The 19068-nt window shown below is 40.0% G+C and overlaps 1 protein-coding gene across 1 annotated transcript in view; it reads left to right on the forward strand.

Moving 5' to 3' along the window:
- The first annotated feature begins 4332 nt into the window (after positions 1-4332).
- The window catches only part of Ccdc148 (coiled-coil domain containing 148), a 173518-nt gene continuing 158782 nt past the window's right edge, over positions 4333-19068 (forward strand). The window contains exons 1-5 of the mRNA XM_051184658.1: positions 4333-4390; positions 5257-5378; positions 13961-14064; positions 18538-18620; positions 18822-18970. Of these exons, the coding sequence (XP_051040615.1) occupies positions 4339-4390; positions 5257-5378; positions 13961-14064; positions 18538-18620; positions 18822-18970 (510 nt within the window). The 5' untranslated portion in view covers positions 4333-4338. The remainder of the gene's footprint in view (positions 4391-5256; positions 5379-13960; positions 14065-18537; positions 18621-18821; positions 18971-19068) is intronic.

The following is a 19068-nucleotide window of genomic DNA, read 5'->3' on the forward strand; positions in this document are numbered from 1 at the left end:
TAAAATAAAATAAAATAAAAATTAAGAGAGAGAAAAAAGGAAAAATCTCGTCATGGAAGCTGTAGTGTCACATAAGTGAGTCACACAGTAAACCGTTTTATTCTTATTTCTTTATTTGCAAGTGTTCATTGCAGAGTCGTTGGTCTGGTTTGAGACCTCTGGTTTCCGCTACTCTATTGATAGTGGGCCATCTTTGCTGGGCTGGTACTCCTTCTGGTTATCCTGTTGCTGTCCTGTGTCATAGAGATGCATAACTTTGGGTCTTCAGGATCATAGATAGGGTGGATGTTGGTGGAGTCCTGGTTTTGGGCCTGGTTAGTTGCAGGGTTGGTCAGCCTGCCAGCTCTCTCCTATCCTCACCGCCAGGTAAAGTTCTCCATCATTAGCCCTGCTGGTTCAAACTAGGCAGTAAGCAGAAAGGCGGGGCCAGATCTCCAGCTTTCATACCCTCAGGGTTGGCTTTCCCACACCCATACCATCAGGGTCAGTTCTGCTGTGTTACCCAGGCAAGGTGCAGGGGCCTTTCTCCCGAGTTCTGGGGCAGGGTCAGTTCTCCCACTCTGTGACCTCCAGGCCAGGTCTTCTACCTGCCTTAGGCATCGAGGGGTTGGGGGGGTGGTGGAAGCTGGGAGGGGTCATCAGAATGTCCTGACTTAATTTGTCTCCTTTAACAAAAGTTCAGATGCAGTGAGGCTGGGCGCAGTTGACTCTGCCTTGTGGAATTCCACCAGGCTAGTCGGCAGTGGACAGCACGCCGAATCCTAACTGCTAGGACACTAGGGCAGCCACGGGGGCTGGGAGTAGGAATCCAACCACGTTGATGCCAATTGAAGGCATGGATGTAAAGATTTCACTAGATCCAAGATAAATGATAAAGTGGGTGCTTTATTGAAGAACAACTTAGAACAATAAAGAACCGCCACAGTGTTTCTCTGCCCGGGACCAGAGAGAGAGAGAGAGAGAGAGAGAGAGAGAGAGAGAGGGAGAAAGAGAGAAGCCTCACACTGCTTGTCTTCACCTGAAGCCACGCCCAAAGGGGTGTGGCCACTGTTACAGGTTCACAGGCAAGATGCCACTATATTCAGATTCTCTACCAGATCTGTAACACGGAACTACATATTAAACTGGCTTTCAAACCTCTTGTCCCTGAGAAGTTATCATTACATTGTGTATAAAAGTATCCATCCCGTATTCTAAGACATTTTTCCTAGATGCGTTAATGTTTTTAGTAATTAAGTTTATATACAAAGCTTATCTTCTTGACATCATTCAAACACTTTCTTGGCTGTCACACAATGTAAGCATGGAGCACTTTCTAAGACCAAGCAAGCATTCCTAAATGATTTGGCGTGGGAGACCCAGTTCAAGCAACAGTTACTAACCATAAAGCCTTTAACCACAGGCTGAAGCAGCCACTTTGGATATTAAATGGCCTGGGTGACATGCACTTGTTTTGAGGGTCGCTTGACAATCTTTTATCTGAAGTGCATGGGAACTGTGTATTTTATTTTTCAGAGGTTTTAAGAACTGTGTTATAGCAAATAGTTTCCGTCTTACTGGACACACTGATGGAGCTAGGGCAGTCCCTTGCAATGACATATACTGCAATTTTTGCACAGTGTGTGAAAGTTCAGAGTGAACAGGGCAAATTTGTTTAGTTTAGGCTTGCCACCGAACAATTTCATCTCAGGTTGGGTTTGCTCACCATACTGATAATGAATTAAGCCTCATTTCTGAAAGTTTTATTATGTGAAGTAGCTCTGCTAGTCACTGGCTGTCAGATCTTTGTTGTTTTCCTTAATCCTAGCACCCCAAATGCTAAAAGGAGCAGCTGGACCATGCCAATTGTTTGTACAATTTTCAAATTCTAAATCTGAATGGGCTACACAGTTCTTTGGTGGAAATAACACAACAAGTGAATTCATTGCTTTTGTAATGCCCAAATTTAATCATTCTTTAGAAGTGTACAATAGTATTGAAGAGAAAGTACTTATGTCAAAAACTTCAAGAATGTTTGACTTATGCATGATTGGACCAGGCTAGATTTCAAGTTCCTGAAGCAAATTGGCTTTTGCTTACAACATTGATTTCCAGAGGTTATCCTAGGGTGAGATTTTTATATTCCAACTTAAAACTTGGGGCTGGTAAGATGGCTCAACATTGCCAAACCTCTTGACCTAAGTTTGACCCTTGTAACTTACGTGGTGGAAGGAGAGAAGCAACTCTTCAAGTTATTCTCTGATTCCCATATGTGTATCATGGCACACACATACTCACTAATGCACACACACATGCATGTACACACATGCACACATGCATACACCCAACACCCATGCGTGCAATCAAGTAAATACATAAATAAATGTAAAAATTAATAAAACTATGTAGTAAGGAACACTGTGTAGTTTGCATGTTTTTCCTTGGCAAACTAGGAGACCAGATTATACAAAAACCATATCAATCATTATTCACAATTTCTCAACAGACAGTACCTCTTCCCAAATGTCTCCAGTGTGTGTCAAGTTGACAAAAAAATTAACAAGGATGATATGTATTTGTTATTTCCTGTGATAAAATGTCTCACAAAAGCAACTAAAGGGGTTGTTTTGGCTTACCTTTGGGGGGTATATTCCATCATGAAGGGGAGGCATGGTAGCGGGGGATGAGGCAGGTGTCTGGTCATCTTGTGTCTACAATCAGAGAGCAGATGGAAATGAATGTGGGTGCTCATACACTGCTATTTCCTTTTTAGTCAGTGTGGGAGTTTGGCCTGTGGAAGGTAGCCGCCCATATCTTCCCTCCTCAGTTAAAGTCTGTGGAAGCTTTCTCACAGATATGTCCAGAGGTGTGTCTTCGTGGTCATTCTAGATTCAACCAAGTTGCCAGTGAAGAGTGACCGTTACAAGATATAAGTGGGAATACAATGTAGTGGAACTGAGCAGATAGGATGTAAATTTCAGAATTAGCTTATTGGCTAAGATGTGAGTATGAGCCGAGAGCGAGCAGCCTTAGCAAGGAGTGCCCTTGTTATTAAAGCCTCAAAACACAATGTTTGTGGTTAAAGACCCATGAGAAATTACACACTAGCATGTATAACCTTATTCACAAGGCTGGTGGGCAATTTACACATGATATGTTGTCAGGGTTTTCAAAAAGTCATGGACCCTTGCTATTTTCTCTTCCCTTTAAGATTTAGGTCACTGTAAATGCCAGTAGATGTGAGTAGTTTTCCCTATTGTATGTGGAACAAACATTTGTGAAATGAGGGTGCAATAACTCAACCCCATTTAATTAACCTGTCTGCTGTGGAGGTGTGTTTTTCTAGAGAGATGTCTGCTTACTTCAGTGCTCCTGCAGATGTGTTCCCAGGAAGCAGGTTCTGAGGCATATTTGGGCGTGCAAGGTGTTAATCAGGACCTGCATCCATGAAAGGAAGGGGAAGGGGAGCGAGCCAGGATTGAACAACTGAAAACTAAGGCAACAGGAAGCTGTAAAGTACATTTTCCACACGAGAGCATCATGTGCTGGGCCAAGCTTGCTTAATAGCCTGTGTTGCTTAGTCAGTGGTCAGGGGCTGTCTGTCCCCAGAAGGGTGTGCCTTTAGATGAGGCTGTTCTCTGCAGCAGAGTCTAAGACTGAGGGAGGTGACACCACAGCAGTAAGGCACTCCTGGAAAGGGTAGAGGGCCTGGCTGGTGCATTTCTACGTTCTCCTCACTATCGCAGTAAAAGTGAAGAGAGTTCACTCTTCAACTGATGCGTTTCTTTCTAGAAATTCAAGACACCCCCCCCCATCCCTAATTAATCATCAAGTATTCGACTGTCAAAGCAATTGCATGATTAAGAGGGAAAAGAGTAGGTATGACCAAGAACAAGAACGGCCCAGAAGAGGACCTAGGAAGAGGGGCTAGTCAATAGTGCTTGCCACACAAGTATGGGGACCCAGTTAGGTCATTACTTCTGTATAAGTTTACTATTGTGTTGTGTGTTTGATCTCAGCACTGGGAAGGCAGAGACAGGCTGATCAGTGGGTGCCAGACTCCCATGGGAGACTGTTTTAAACAAATAACATGGAGGTTGGCTCTTGGGAAATGACACCAGATGTTGACCTCTCGCCATCACTTGTACACATATATACACATGCACACTGCATGTGTACCCTCACTAGGTGCACACACACACAGATGAGATAGAAAAAATACCATAGAATATAGACTAATGACAGCCACTCCTAATTTTTCCTTTTGAAAATAATTAAGTCAAAGCATCTCTGAAAATATTTGAAAATCAGTCTGTGAAATTTAAACCATCGCTTGTTCCTTGACAGATTACAGAAAGCATGAATAAAAGAGATTGGCCATTCATGATGATTCAGAGAAACGACAGCTCAGGTATTTTTCCACCGTCTTCTTTCTGTCCTTTTTGATTTATAGTGTATTGTGCAGTTTAAAATGAAAATGAAACAAAATTAGAATGCTGATTTCTAAAATTTTACTAAGGGAAACTGGTTTTCTTACACCGAATGCCTGACCCGTTCTGTTTTAGTCACATCTGTGGCCAGGATATCGTTGCCTTCTCATGTTTTTCCTGAAGACATTTGGGATTCTCTTACAGCAGACATTAGTTATTCACATTGATGCAAACATGCACTTTTGTTACACTTATTTGGGTCATTGTGATTTATGCCTTGGCCTTAGTGGACCTCTTCCTGTAATTTATCAAAAAAAGGTTAATTTACTAAATTAGGATATTGTATGTCTTTGGGTGGAGAAAGTACACAAATATTAATGTAGTTAGAGTTTTATTTGAGCTATTACATATTTAGTTTAGTATTATTTAAAAAATCATTTCTCAAATTCATTGATGCTTCAATATCTCCTTGTGTAGTTTGATTAATAGAGATGTGATGCTTAAATATTTATTATTGATACAGAACACATTTTAAAAAAAATGTCTGAAATGTAAGTAGATTGAGTAGCACCATAGTTTCTAGCACTGGCAGCATTCTATCTAGCTCACATAGAATTGACTTTCTATGCCCCATTTGGAAGCAATGCTCTACAAGGACTGCGATAGCCATCTCTAAGAGGTTATTGACACATAGTATTAAGTACATCATGACTGTTGTAATTATCTTTTACTTGCTTTTAAAAAATAAAACAACAATCTAATCTCAATACTTTTCCCCTAACTAAAATTTGAGTTTGAATGATGTGACATTATTTCACTGTCATTTTTCTGCTTGTACAAAAACCAGATAACCTGGCTATCCATATCAAAAATGGGATGAGAAACTTCAGGTATAAGCCAGCAGACTACCAACAATTACATGCCTTAACCAGAGCCAGGAAGTTAGCATCTGCTTCCACAGAGATGAAGGTTAGAGGCTTTTATTTATTTATTTATTTATTTATTTATTTATTTATTTATTAATTTTTAAGTTTGGTAAATTGAATTGCTAGGAGGGATGATGGTATTTACATCGAAAATAGAACACAAGTGAATGTGCAAGTAGTTTTTACTACTGATGATAGCGAGCAGCAGCAAACATCCATCGTATGTCCTGACAGTGCTGGGATTAATTTAGATGCACTACAAATCCTTAGTAACATAATTAAGAAGTCTGTATTCAACTTTACTTTTGTAAAGAAGGTTATTTCCTTAACTTTCAACAATTTTCAACTTGGTAGGAGAAGTAAAATATTCTGACAAGCCACAAGTTATTTCCCAATCTAGTGCTCTTTCTCCATATAAATATGCCCTTGGGTACCAGTAATTGGGGAAAGGTGCTTGTTGCCAATCCTGACTATCTGAGTTCAATTCCCAGGACCCACATGATGAAAGGAGAGAGCCAACTCTTTAAAGTTGTCCTGCGACTTCATGTGTATTCTGTGGCACATGTCCACACACATACACACAAAGTAAATGTAGAACAATATGCTCTTGGGTATTTTCTGTTCTAGAATTTTATGTATTTCTCCCCTGGAGTATGTGTCCAGTACCATGAAAAGGGTAATTTGACTAAATCTGAAGGAGTCATGTACAAAGGATCATGCATATATTTTAGACCTGTATATCTCTGAGGATTACTCATGTGCTATACTTGTGCAAAGAATACAGTTCATTAAAAATAGTATTTTGTGTTGTTGTTGCTTGGTTGCATTGAAAATCCTGGTGAAACAATACACCAATTTACAAGTTTTCATTAATATTTAAAGTTTTAGGATTTGGATGGTTTTTCATGTCTTTTATTGTTAATATTAATCATTTAAAAAGGCAATTCTTCCAAATGCAAAGCTCATGTAAGACCTTAGTTTAGAGAAATTACAGATCTCCATCAGCTATATCACTACAAACTGAGTCAGGTACTTAACAAAGTGGGGTATGGTTTGCTTGGCTCAGGTTCGACTGTAAATTATTGTCATCATAAGAAGATATTCCATGTAATTTCACAGAAAAGCCCCCTGATTATCTTCCTGGAGGACTTTCTGTGGCTTGTGTTCTGAGACTTCATAGAGTTAAAATGTACTCACACACACACACACACACACACACACACACACACTATATGTGTTTTAGTATCATTCACTATTAAATCCCATATATATGTATGTATGTGTATATATATATATGTGTGTGTATATATATATGTATATATTTGTTTCCTCTTAACATTTTATCACATTACCTTTGTATTATTTCCATATTAGTTAATCACCACAGAGCACAAAGTTTAGGCTTTGTCTCCTATTTAGCTTGCAGACACGTGTGACTAACATAGCCTACTCCTTTACCCTCAGTGGAAGGCTCTGTTTGCTGGGATAGAGACAGTCTGTTAAATAAACCTGGGAATAAAATAATATTAAATACAAACTACAATAAAACATGTTTCTCGTTGTATAGTAACTAGATTTGATCCTAAAGGAATGGTTAGGAAAATTTATTTTTCATTTTACATTCCAGTTCCCCCTCCCTTCCCTTCTCCACCCCCTTCACCCCCTCCCCCCTCCCATGCACTCCTCAGAGGGGTCAAAGAAGAAAGACCTTTTTTTTACAGGAAACATCACTGGATTTGATATCTCAAGGTCAATAAACATGAGCTAAGTGGAGGTGGGGAGACACCCCAGACACCCCAATGTGTAAAGTGCTTGCCACACACACATGAGAACCTGCAGGAGTCCCAGCCCTCAGAAGCTACCTAACAGCCAGATCTACCTCCTGTACTTGTAAGCCCAGACCTTTTACAGTGAGGTGGGAGGCAGAAAAAGGAGAATTCTTTTTTGTTTATTATTATTTGTACATTCCAACTCCAGTTCTCCCTCCCTCTGGTTTTCCTACCCCCCCCTTTCTCGTGTTCCACCTCCATCCACTCCTCAGAGGGGGTAAGGCCTTCCTTGGGGAGTCATTAAAGTCTGGGATACCAAGTTGAGGTAGGGCCAAGTCCCTCCCCCTGTATCAAGGCTAAGCAAGGTATCCCACCATAGGGACTGAGCTCCAAAAAGCCAGTTCATGTATCTGGGATAAGTCCTGGTCCTACTGCCAGCTCCCCTCCCCCCAAACAGATCAAGCTACACTCAGTGAGTCCCATGCAGGTTCCCCAGGTGTCAGTCCAAAGTCCATGAGCTACTGCTAGCTTGGGTCAGCTGTCTCTGTGGTTTTCCCCATCTTGATTTTGACCCACGTTGCTCATATGATCTCTCCTCCCTCTCTGCAACTGAACTCCAGGAGCTCAGCCCAGTGTTTGGCTATGGATAGCTGCATCTGCTTTCATCAGATACCAGAAGTGATGCTATGATGGGATCTGACTACAGGGGAAGGCCAGTTCATGCATCCTCTCCACTGTGGCTAGGAGTCTTAGCTGGGTTCATCTTTGTAGATTCCTAGGAATTTCCCTAGCACCAGGTTTCTCCCTAACTCCATAATGGCTTCCTCTATCTTGATATCTCTTTGTTCTCTCTCCCAACCCCTCCCCCCAACTTTTCCATCTCCATCCCTCATAAATCAATGAAGTGTCCTTTTACAGCTTCAGTGCCTTATCTGTTGTTTTGCACTTTTGGTTAGTGAGAATGAACGTGTTTTGAGAACTGCTACATAACTTTCTAATACTTTGATTTTTTTCTTCATGTAATTTACATTTTTATTATATCTGGATTAAGGAAGATGTATTAGGAATTGTACCTGAATTCTGGAACTTTTTTCTTCTCATTCAACTTAGAGAATTTACATTGACATTTTGCTTTAATTTACTTTCTAAGACAAAAATAATTTCTAAATAGTGTTTCGTTAAAAGACTCAGGACTTAGCTAGAATTAAATAGCTGGGAATTAAATAAAGCTCTTAAAATCCATTTTAGCATTATAGATGTTGATATGCCAAACAGTCTGTACTAAGGAGAATTACCAATGCTATCTCTGTTAATCTTGATTATATTATTACTTACATTTTTATAAAACATGTACAAGCTCAAAGAGTAATTCTATCTAATGTCATATAGATAGCAATTCACTCTGCATATTTGTATTAATTATGTCTATTTTCCTTTTCATTTCACTACTATATGTGTTCAGTTTTTGCAGAGGAGATTAACAGTCTTAACAGCCACTGTTAATGGTCACAACACTTTGCTCTGGCAATACTAAATAGACACAGAATGATAGGCTGTTGACATGTAGACCCAGGAGTAAAAATGGCACCTCAAACTAGATCTGGACTGCTCAGCCGCTTACCAGGATGTCGTTACTGACATAGGGTGTGATGCTGCTCTGTATAACCCCTGTGTCATTAAGCATGATGAGTTTGTAATGCCAGGTGAGACTCTGAGGTAAACGTCAAGCTTCCCGAAGACCAGTCTCTAATCTCAAGCTGCCTGGTGGACCGGGGCTGGAAACCAAGGCCAGTTTGTGGTACACTGTGTTTTCATTTGTGATTCATTAAGTTTAAAACAATCTTCCCACTTATTTTGATTTGACTTTCTTTGTTTTAGATGGATATATCTTCTTGCTTCATTTAGATACCTTTCCATCTTTCTAACCTTATAGAAATTACACATATGAATATAATTAGTTTGAATGGTATGCTAAGTCACTATGGGACTTCTAGCCTCACACATGATCAGCTCTGGCCTTGGCTCTATTTATGATGCCATCACACCGTCTCCCATTCTAAACTATCGTGCATCAAATGATTTATATCATAATATTTCATGTATAAGCATTTAGTATGTTACTCTAAACATTAGAACCTAAAAGTCCTGTTATACCACCACCATGCATGAAAATATTAACTTCTCAATAATTTGTTTTCTCTAGTTAGTATTATTAAATTTCCTTGATTGCCTCATTAAGTTATTTCAAAATTTACTCAAATAGGCTTGCATGCCATGCAGACATTTCAATTAATTTTTGTAATTTTGCTTCAGCTTGTTCCTTCCATTCTCTTGTAGTTTTATGATTTGTATTTCTTGAAGAAGCCACATTACTGGTTGTATAGTTCCTCATAGTTTGAATTATGCTGACTTCGTCAATATTGGGTCATTAAACATTGTTTTCTCTTTGCATTTCCTGTACATTGACAGTCACATCTAGAGAACTGATCAGATTCAGGTTCAATTTGCATTGGAAAGAACAATTTTGAAGGGATTTTTTTTTTGTTGTTCTCCGGTCTTTTTCTATTGTAAATGGTGCTGCAGTGAATAATTTTGTACACTTTTTTTTTTTTTGGGACAGGGTTTTTCTGTAGCTTTGGAGCCAGTCCCAGAGCTCGCTCTGTGGACCAGGCTGGTACACTTTTGTTAAGATGGTTTTTGAATCTATTTCTATAAATGATGCTGTTGGTCATAGTTAATCAATGCAAACATCTTATGTGTAGCCATATTCCCTTCAGTGGGGCTTGTATCATTCTCTATTCCTACTAGAATGTAAGAGGGAGCATGCTTCACTGGAGACTTGAGGACTGCTTTGTTAGATATCAGAGTTACTGCCAGTCTGACAGATGAGGGGCTGCATCTTAGGGTAGTTTTGTCCTTTGTGCTACATTGACAGTTCTTTATTGCTAGAGCTCCCATCACATCCCCGTGAGTTTTGTCAAATATGTAATCACGTGCACTGTAGTTTCAGCTGCACACTGCCTGCAGATGTTTAGTTCTGAACCTGGACTCTCTGACCTATATGTCTTTTGTAGTATTTCCAAAGGCTTAGTTGGGGTTTCATATCTTAGATAATCAGAACAAACCAGATGCAGTAGACTTTTGTTTTCTGATCTTTTAATGAATTCATTATTTTTCTTCAAACTATTTTAAATCATCAGCATTCTGCATTAGCTATCGCCCACCTCAAAAATATTTTTACATGGCTTATTGCCCAGTAAAATGAATTAGAGTCACCTAGCAATATCAGCTGATGAAGATACAACTTTAAGTCTTTGAGTTCTTTTAAAGGCTTTGTTTTTCTTCATTTGTGGCCTGAGGATAAAAGTAGAGTCAGTGGCTGAATTTCCAAAAGAACAAAACAAAAAACAAAAATTAAGATGTTGTACAAAGTATTGGAAGTGTCTTGTGGAAAATAGTAGCTTGAATTTTGACTTTTATAGTCTATTTAATTGGTCTTTCCTTGGGCCCAAAGGCAACAACATTGATTTTTTTTTCTTTAAGCTATAAAAAATATTTTCACATCTTCTACCAATGTGTTTTAATTTTTTGTACAACATGGACCAAATATGTCAAAGGAATCTAATTTTAAAGTTGTGTCTGTTGCAAGAAACTTTAGGGACTGTGAATGTTAAAAATTTGAAGTTTTAGACATTCTTTTCTCAAGTGCTAGCCTGTCAGAATGTAGAAACACTCCATTCTTTTATTTTTCAATAGGTAGAAACTGTGTTTTTACCAGTGTCTCCCATTGAATTTTTCCTTAAACTTCGTAATTATAATATTCTTCAGAACTTCTGTGGAAAAGGTTTGACTTCGTCTTTTTTAAGTCAGTCTTTGGATTAATTTGTTTGCTCAGGTCCCTAATTTTGAATCAGAAGCCAGAACAGCAAAAAGATAAAACTCAAGGTTAAAGTAATCAGTGAACAGCAGCTGGAAATAGCATGCATTATGAGATCCCTTTTTGGAACTTGTCTTCTCAAGTTTTTAATATCTTCATTATTGATATTTTACAGCTATTAAAGTACTGGAGTAGTTTAGTACCAGAGAAATTATGAAATATGCATATTTTGTCAAGTTTCTGATCTGTACTCTCTGTTTTAAAGGTTTGTTTCATTTTGTAATTGTGTATATGTGTGTCTGTGTGTGTGTCTGTGCATATGAGGCCAGAAGAGGTTGTCAGATCCCCTAGAGCTGGAGTTACAGGAGATTGTGAGGCTCCATATGGGTGCTGGGAATCAAACCCGAGTCCTCTGCAAGGGCAGCTGCTCTCAACCACTGAACCATCACTCTTGATTTGATTTTTATGGTCATGCATTTCTAAAAGTGTTAACATGAGTTCAGAGTACGTATGACTATAAGCGGAGTCTAAAATAAGAATTAGACACTGCTTGCTGGGTTGGGGTCCAGCAGCAGTCAGTGTTGGAAGGTGGTCGTGCAGATGGCAGAACCATAGGGCTAAGAGGCAGGGGACTGTGAGGCAACATAGAGGTGAACATCCGCTTAAGTCACTGCCACCCTCAGATGGGAGGGATGAAACAAAGCAGTAGGGTGGTACCACATCCCATGGGAGAAACCTCAGAGCTATTTGGAACCATGTCCAGGGACAATTGGGTGCACTGGAGAACTCCAGAACCTTCTTGTAGTGATATCTTGTTTATACTCTAATAAATAAAGCTTGCCCGAAGACCAGAGGGATGAAGCTAGTCACTAACTAACCATAGAGGTTCAGATGTCTGTACAGACAGGAAGTGATATGGCTGGATGGAAAGAGGAAGTGATAAGGCAGGAGGAGAGAGGAGCTTTGTCTCTTTTTTTGCAAGGAAGTTGAATAGGTAAGGTGGCTGTAGTTTTGCTCCTTTATCTCTCTGTTCTCTCAGCATTACTCCTCCCCCCCATATCTGACCCTGGGCTTTTATTATTAAGACCTATTAGAACTTGTGCTACATCTTCTGAAAAAGGAGGGGTGGGTAATGCTTTAGGAGGAGGGTGATGATGTGTTGGCTTTGTCTTGTCTCCCTCCCTCTCAACTTCCATGGCTGGCATCTTTCTTTGTCTGAACCCATCTAGAAGTCAGCTGAAAGGGGCATCTGAGAAAGAGGCTGTGTTATGCATGAGCACAGATCAGAGAGGTGGCAACAGACCCAGGCCCGACAGAAGTTGGCTTCAAAGTCCCTAAGCATGTGGGTGCAGCATGTTCAAAGGCCATGGAACTCAGAGAACACTACATTTAGTTGAACAATTAAGTTTACCTCTTCCATAATCTTTCAGCACTTCTTTCCTAAGTACCTTATAATAACTATTTGCCTAACTCTGAAAGGTTTATTTTTAAAGCTGTGAAGCTGAATGATTGCAGTTGCATATTCCAGGTCCTGTTCTTGAGTACTGAAGCTGGGACTGAAGCCAGGTGATGTGGGATGCCCTTCTGTATGCTACAGATATGCGTTGCTTTTATTGGTTGATGAATAAAACTGATTTGGCCAATGGCCAGGCAAAATAAGGCTAGGTGGAAAATCCAGACAGAGATACGGAGTGAGAGGAGGTGGAGTCAGAGATGCCATGTAGCCTTCAGGGAAGCAAGATGTGAGGTAACAAGCCATGAGCCATTGTAGTAAAATATAGATTATTAGAAATGGGTTGGTTTATATGTAGAGCTAGCCAGTAAGAAGTCTGAGCCATCGGCCAAACAATTATAATTCATATTAACCCTCTGAGTGTTTATTCGGGAGCTGGTGGGTGGGAGAAAAACCTCCATTTACAGTCAGATCCCCTAACAACAGTTTTAATGAACCTTTCCCATCTTACAATGAGGGTTCAGATTAAATCCAACCCAACACCAAGGGTCCACAGGTGCGATATTTACACACTTTATGGCTTTGACTAAATCTTTGAACCAAATCCTCTGGCCTTTGGGCATCCTCATGTATAAAATGGGAATAATATTACCTAAATACCTTGCAGGAAATGTTTTCAAAATGGGGACAAATGTATGGGAACTCTTGAAAGCTCCCTTGGGAATGAGGTGGGGGTATTACTTATTTGATAGAAACAGAATGGCACTGCTGGGAAGAGGGCTCAGTGTCTAAGTCCACTCACTGCTGATCCAGGGGACCAAGGTTTGGCTTCCAGGACCCACATGGTGTCGAGCAACCATCAGTAACTCCAGTTCTAGGGGATCTGACACCCTCTTCGGGCCTCTGTGGGCTTGTGGTGCATAGACATAAATGCAGGCAAAACACCCATACACACAAAGTAACAATAAGTAAATATTTTTAAAAAAGCAAGCAAGCAAACAAAACAAAACAAAACAAAAAACCCACCTACAACAACTTCACCTCTTTTTACAAACCTTAAATGGGGTTCTCAAATTGGCCAGTATTGGAAGCCATCATGTCTTTCTTTTCATTGATATTGTGCTTTTTGAGACAGTCTCAAACTCGCCATTTAGCTAAGACTAGGCTTAAATTCATGCTTCCCCCGCCTCCATGGTCCTAGGGCTGGGATTATTGGCATGCACCACTGGTGCACATGTCTCTTCTCCCTGATGCTTAATTCAGTACGTATTTCAGGTGGATTGTGTGTTAGAAGATGTGCCGGTGATGACTGTAAAAACAGGAAACCTTCCTTTTGTGAAAATACATTTCTAAAATACGATTTGTTTTTTAGTAATTCTCTGAGAAGTTCATGCATGTATTTTGAGCATATTCACTGCCTTACTCCCCTCCCCCACCCCCACCCCAACTTCTCCCCGGATCTGGGAAAAAAAATTGTTTTTAAAAGCTTCAGCATTGTTATTCTTTTGTTCGTCCTGTAAATGTAGATCAGAAAAGCTGTGGAGACTTCAAAGGCAGCTAAAGAACAAATGTTGATCAAACAACACAAGCAAGTGTGGTGGCAGGAACAGGAGCGGCTGAAGGGAGTCAGGTGAGACTGGGGATCCTCTCCCTTCCCATCCCACCCCACCCAGGTTAGTGGTAATGTGTGAGAACTCCTGTGCCTTGCCATGATTGACTTTCGTCAATAATGGTCCATGCTAGTAAAGCCACACAATGAAAATTCAGAGTTGTTTGAATTGGAGTCACATTTTCTCAGCTTACCCTGGGAGGCAGGAAGTGTGTTGCTGTGTGTTTGCTTCCTGATACAGCTAAAGGACAGTCACCACTACTAGCCACTCTCTCTTTTGCACTCCCCATCCCTGGCTTGGCCGTGTGTATGTACACATCACATGCTCGTGTTTGACTTATACTCTTCTTCCCTGTAAAACACAGGCTCCTTGAGGGCAAGCATACTCTTCTTCCCTGTAAAACACAGGCTCCTTGAGGGCAAGCATCACCGTCATCCTTTCACAGAGGGCACTCAATACAAAGGAGCTCTCCGTGCTGGCTTGATATTGTACCAGGCAGGACTCACTTGGTTTTGATCTGGATCCTGTTGTTATTTGTAGAAATCAAAGATGAATTAAGACAAAATAATAATTTGATATTTGAACTTAATTGTAAACTCTGCAAAAAATAACTTCGGTTTCAAAAGTAAAGACCAAAAAGAGAAAGCAGATGTCTTTCTCACTGTTTAAGGCTAACCCATTTGCTCTGGACAATGTAATATTTATACATTAGGCTTTAAAAAATGTTATTACATGTACTTATTCTTAGGAAGATAGAACATTGTTGTGATCTTACTCTAAGTTAAGTTTCTGAATTTCATTCTCTTTGCTTTGGACTTGTGTGATTTCATGTCAATAAGAGTTTTGCACTCTGTGCAGTGATCTCTATATGAGAGGTGCGAGGCTCATGATTGATCAGGGGTTTAGATTATGATAAAACTTAAAGCAGAGAAACAAAATGCTACAAACTGCACAATAGAGTTAAACTAGAAAAACCAAATCAGATACACCAAAACCCTTCAAATGTCACCTCTAATAGAGAAAAAAATATCAAGGCCACTGAAAAACATTTTGAAAATTTGCATAACTTGAAATACAATAAAAAGGAAAGCCACTTGTTAGCTTTAATCATAGTGGTCATTGATGCAAGCACACACAAAGGAGGGCACTGGGAAGGGTTCCCTTTTCTCTTTCATTTTATAAATTTTGGTCACTGTACATCCTCCCTAATGTGTGGACTGAGTAGGTCTTGAGCCAGGTAGATGCATCATATGCATAGCATTATGGAAACTCATTCTGTTGACAGAGATGGAAAGACATATGTTGGGGACAAGGAACTCTCCAGTGAGGACGACCTCACTATCTGCAAATTTATAAGGACTAAACACTGAACCAAATAAGAATCCTAAGATCATTTTCCATGTTCTTCTAGAATGTAAGGTAATTTAAATGAATTTTCAGTGAAATTAAAAACTAATAGCACCAAGAAACTTCTCTAATGATAGGGAAGTGTCTAGATGTATTGAGGATGTAGGGACCTAGAGCAAATAAGTAGTTTAAGTGCTGTATTTGTCTACCTCAGAAAATCTGCCTGGCATGCTGGATGGCATGTATAATCCCAGCAGTCAGGATGCAGAGGCAGGAGGATTGCCACAATGTCGAGGACAGTCTGGGCCAAATAGCAAGTTACAGGCTAACCTGGGCTATAAAATGAGACTGTGTCTCAGAAAAATTTAAAAATTAGTACACATACACACATATGCACACACAAAATATGTACTCCCTTAATAAGGAAAAGATTCTTATGCTTTACCCAAAGACCTCATTTAAGGGTCTCCAACCTGCAGAAGATAAGGGGTACAATGGTGTTTAACCTCTTCTTGGTAATAAGTCACCATCAAAGTTAATAGTTACTGTGTTTAACCTCAATCTGGGAAAAAACCATACCAAGTAGGTCAGACTTCTGGCTGGGTTTAGAGGGCTAAAGTGTCTGCAAAAGTTAAACAAGCTAGCATATGGGAAGCTGGGACTGAAATTGGTATTTGTTTCCTGTGTTCCATCATCTGGGAGCTAGCAGGCTTTTCTTTTTCCCAAAAGGGTCGATTCAAATCAAAGTAGATCTACTCCTCCAGCCTTGTTAATAAAACCCAGGAAGGCAGGCTGGAAGATAGTTCAGTTGGTAAAGAGTTTGGGAGGGAGCTACAGGGGCCCGAGCTCCATCTCTAGTACCCACAGGATAAAATGCCTGGCACGATGGCCCACAAGTGTTCTGATGAGATGAGGAAGGAGGATCTTGGAGATGGCTGGCCAGCAAGTCTGGCTGAGTTGGTAAACTTCAGGTTGAGTGAGAAACCCTATCTCAGAAAATAAGGGGGGAGGGCTGGAGAGATGGCTCGGCTGACCAGAGCGCTTGTTGCTCTTGTCGGGACCCCAGCACCCACAGGGAGCCTGGCGACTGTCTGTAACTCCAGGCCCAGGGGATCGGAAACCCTGTTTCAATGGCACCAGACATGTGTGTAGTACACCTACTACGTACGTGTAAGCAGGGCGCACATACATGCATGTAAGCAGAATACACAAACACATAAAATAAATAAATCTTTCAAAATTAAAGACAATAGGGTGGAGACTGATTGAAGAAGACACCTAACATCAGCCTCTGACTTTTGGCCTCTACTGTGCACATGTACACACACACACACACACACACACACACACACACACACACACGCACGCACGCACGCACGCACGCACGCACGCACGCACAGGCACAGGTTAGGACCTTGAAATCTGTGCTTAGAGAACTAGATAGAACTTCCAAATATCAAATGTGTTCAATATTTAAAGTTGTAAATTTCTATTTGAAATTCAGCAGGCTTACTCAAATCTCATTCCCTGTGGACTCTGCTACATGTTCCCAGAAGCATGTGCCGTTGTTTCCTTCTGTGACACAAAGTGAACTTTGGTGCAATCATTTGTAGATGATGTATTACTGACTGCAAAGCAACCGTTTGTAGATGGGTTAGCTGGTGAAGAAGTGGTGGTATACACCTTTAATTCCAGCACTCAGGAGGCAGGCAGATCTCTGTGAATTCCAAGCCAGCCTGCTCTGCAGAGTGAGTTGCAGGACAGCCAGGGCTACACACATAAACTCTGTCTCAAAATAATAACAACAAACAAGCAATATATATATATATATATATATATATATATATGAATAAAAAGAAAAAGCACCCACTTTGCATGTAACAGTTGCAGATATGCTCTTAGAAACAAGGGCTGGAGAAAGTCTCAGTTGAAAGAGTACTTGGCTAAACATGCACATGAGGCTTAATTTTATTCCCAGAAACAAGGTTTAAAGGAAATCTGGGAGAATAGTATGTTCTTGTGAACCCAATGCTGCAGAGATGAAGGTGGACTGATCCCAAGCTCACTGTCTAGAATGTCTAGCCACTGAGTGACCCCCAAGCCAGTGAGAGACACTGTCTCCTAATGGTAGGCAATAACTAAGGAAAGATACCTCAGGCTGACCTCTTTGCACATACACCCAAACACATAAACATATGTGCTCACATTCGAACACATAGGCAAACCCTCCACCATTACTGGAAAAAGCTGCCTTCAAGGAAATAGAGAAGTATCGTCTATAGTAGCCTCTCAGATTTATTCATATATGACTTAGCTTGAAAGGTGATGGGGCATATGCATGTGCACACTATCTAGTATTACAACGTGAATTACGAAAACCATTTGAAAATAGTGTAAAATACCAGTGATAAATAAAATAACCTCATAAAATTATAGCATGAGCTATTAAATATGCTGTTATTCCAATTATATAAAATACAGGTAGTTAAAGAAAAGAAACCTGTTTGTGAAAATGAAAATAATAATCATATTAAAGTATTATAATTGTCACTATTTTGTCATGCCATTTTAATATTAAAGTATACATCAACAACAAATCTCTGATTTAGCTACTTAAACAAGGGGTACAAAAATTGTGTTGAATGCCCACCTAGAGGTGAGAATGGTTTTACTCCAGAAATGATTATATCTTTAAAAATGTAGTAAAAGATTATAAAGATTTATTGGTCATTACTGGGTAAAACCAAAATATGTGTTTTGTTCCTGTTTGCCTGAGTCAGACTCCATCATCTCTGACCTTTAAGTGGCCTTCTTGCAGGTCCAGGCTGGCCTCTCTCTTCCTCTTCAGCTGCTGCTGTTACTCCTCATCTCTAACCTGCTGCCTTGAGTCTTTCTGAGCTGAATCCTGACCAGGTGGGGTAGCTTCCTGGTGCCCTGGGTCAATTAGTGTGGTATGCTGCTAAGATCTGTGGAGGCCACTTGTCCATGCTCATCCTGTTGTTTCTGCCAATGTTAGGAACATGGCTTGAATAAATGAGCAGATGAACAAAACCAAATTCGATGGACTATTCCTACCCCACTCACATTTAAGCCTATATGCATGATTATGACTATAAAGAAATTGATTGAGATCATGTCTGTTTCAGATGTAAATTGGAGTCTGAAATAAAATCTTGTCTCAATGAAGAGAGCATTGGAAATGAATGTTTTTGTGAGCTTATGAATTTTGGTGAGTTTTTATTTTTATTTTTTGAACCTACATATAAAGGGGAATTTTGTTTGGAATTAATGAAAGTTGGCCACTCGCTTCATGCTCTTTTTATAGTAACACCTGTCTGATTATTTTTTTTATAAACAAACATGAAAAGTCTGTAAACTATCAATCTGTCCTTTACTTTGTGTCTCCTTGATTCAATTTCACTTCACACAGAGGAAGAGCTGTCAGAACAATGGTGCACATATCTTAAAGCTGTGATCGACCCAATTCACCAGCTAAGAACAGACCTGAAGAGACAGCACCACACTTCCCAGCATGCACCCTGCCATAAGGGGTCTAATTCAGCAATGATTCTGGAAAAGGTTAGTATGTTTTAAAAGCAAAATGTAATATGGGTTTTTTGTTTTTTGTTTTGTTTTTGTCCCAGATAGAACAGTTGAAGCAAACACCTGCCTTGTGT

This window comes from Phodopus roborovskii, unplaced genomic scaffold (genome assembly GCF_943737965.1).
Source record: "Phodopus roborovskii unplaced genomic scaffold, PHOROB, whole genome shotgun sequence".
Lineage (NCBI taxonomy): Eukaryota > Metazoa > Chordata > Mammalia > Rodentia > Cricetidae > Phodopus > Phodopus roborovskii.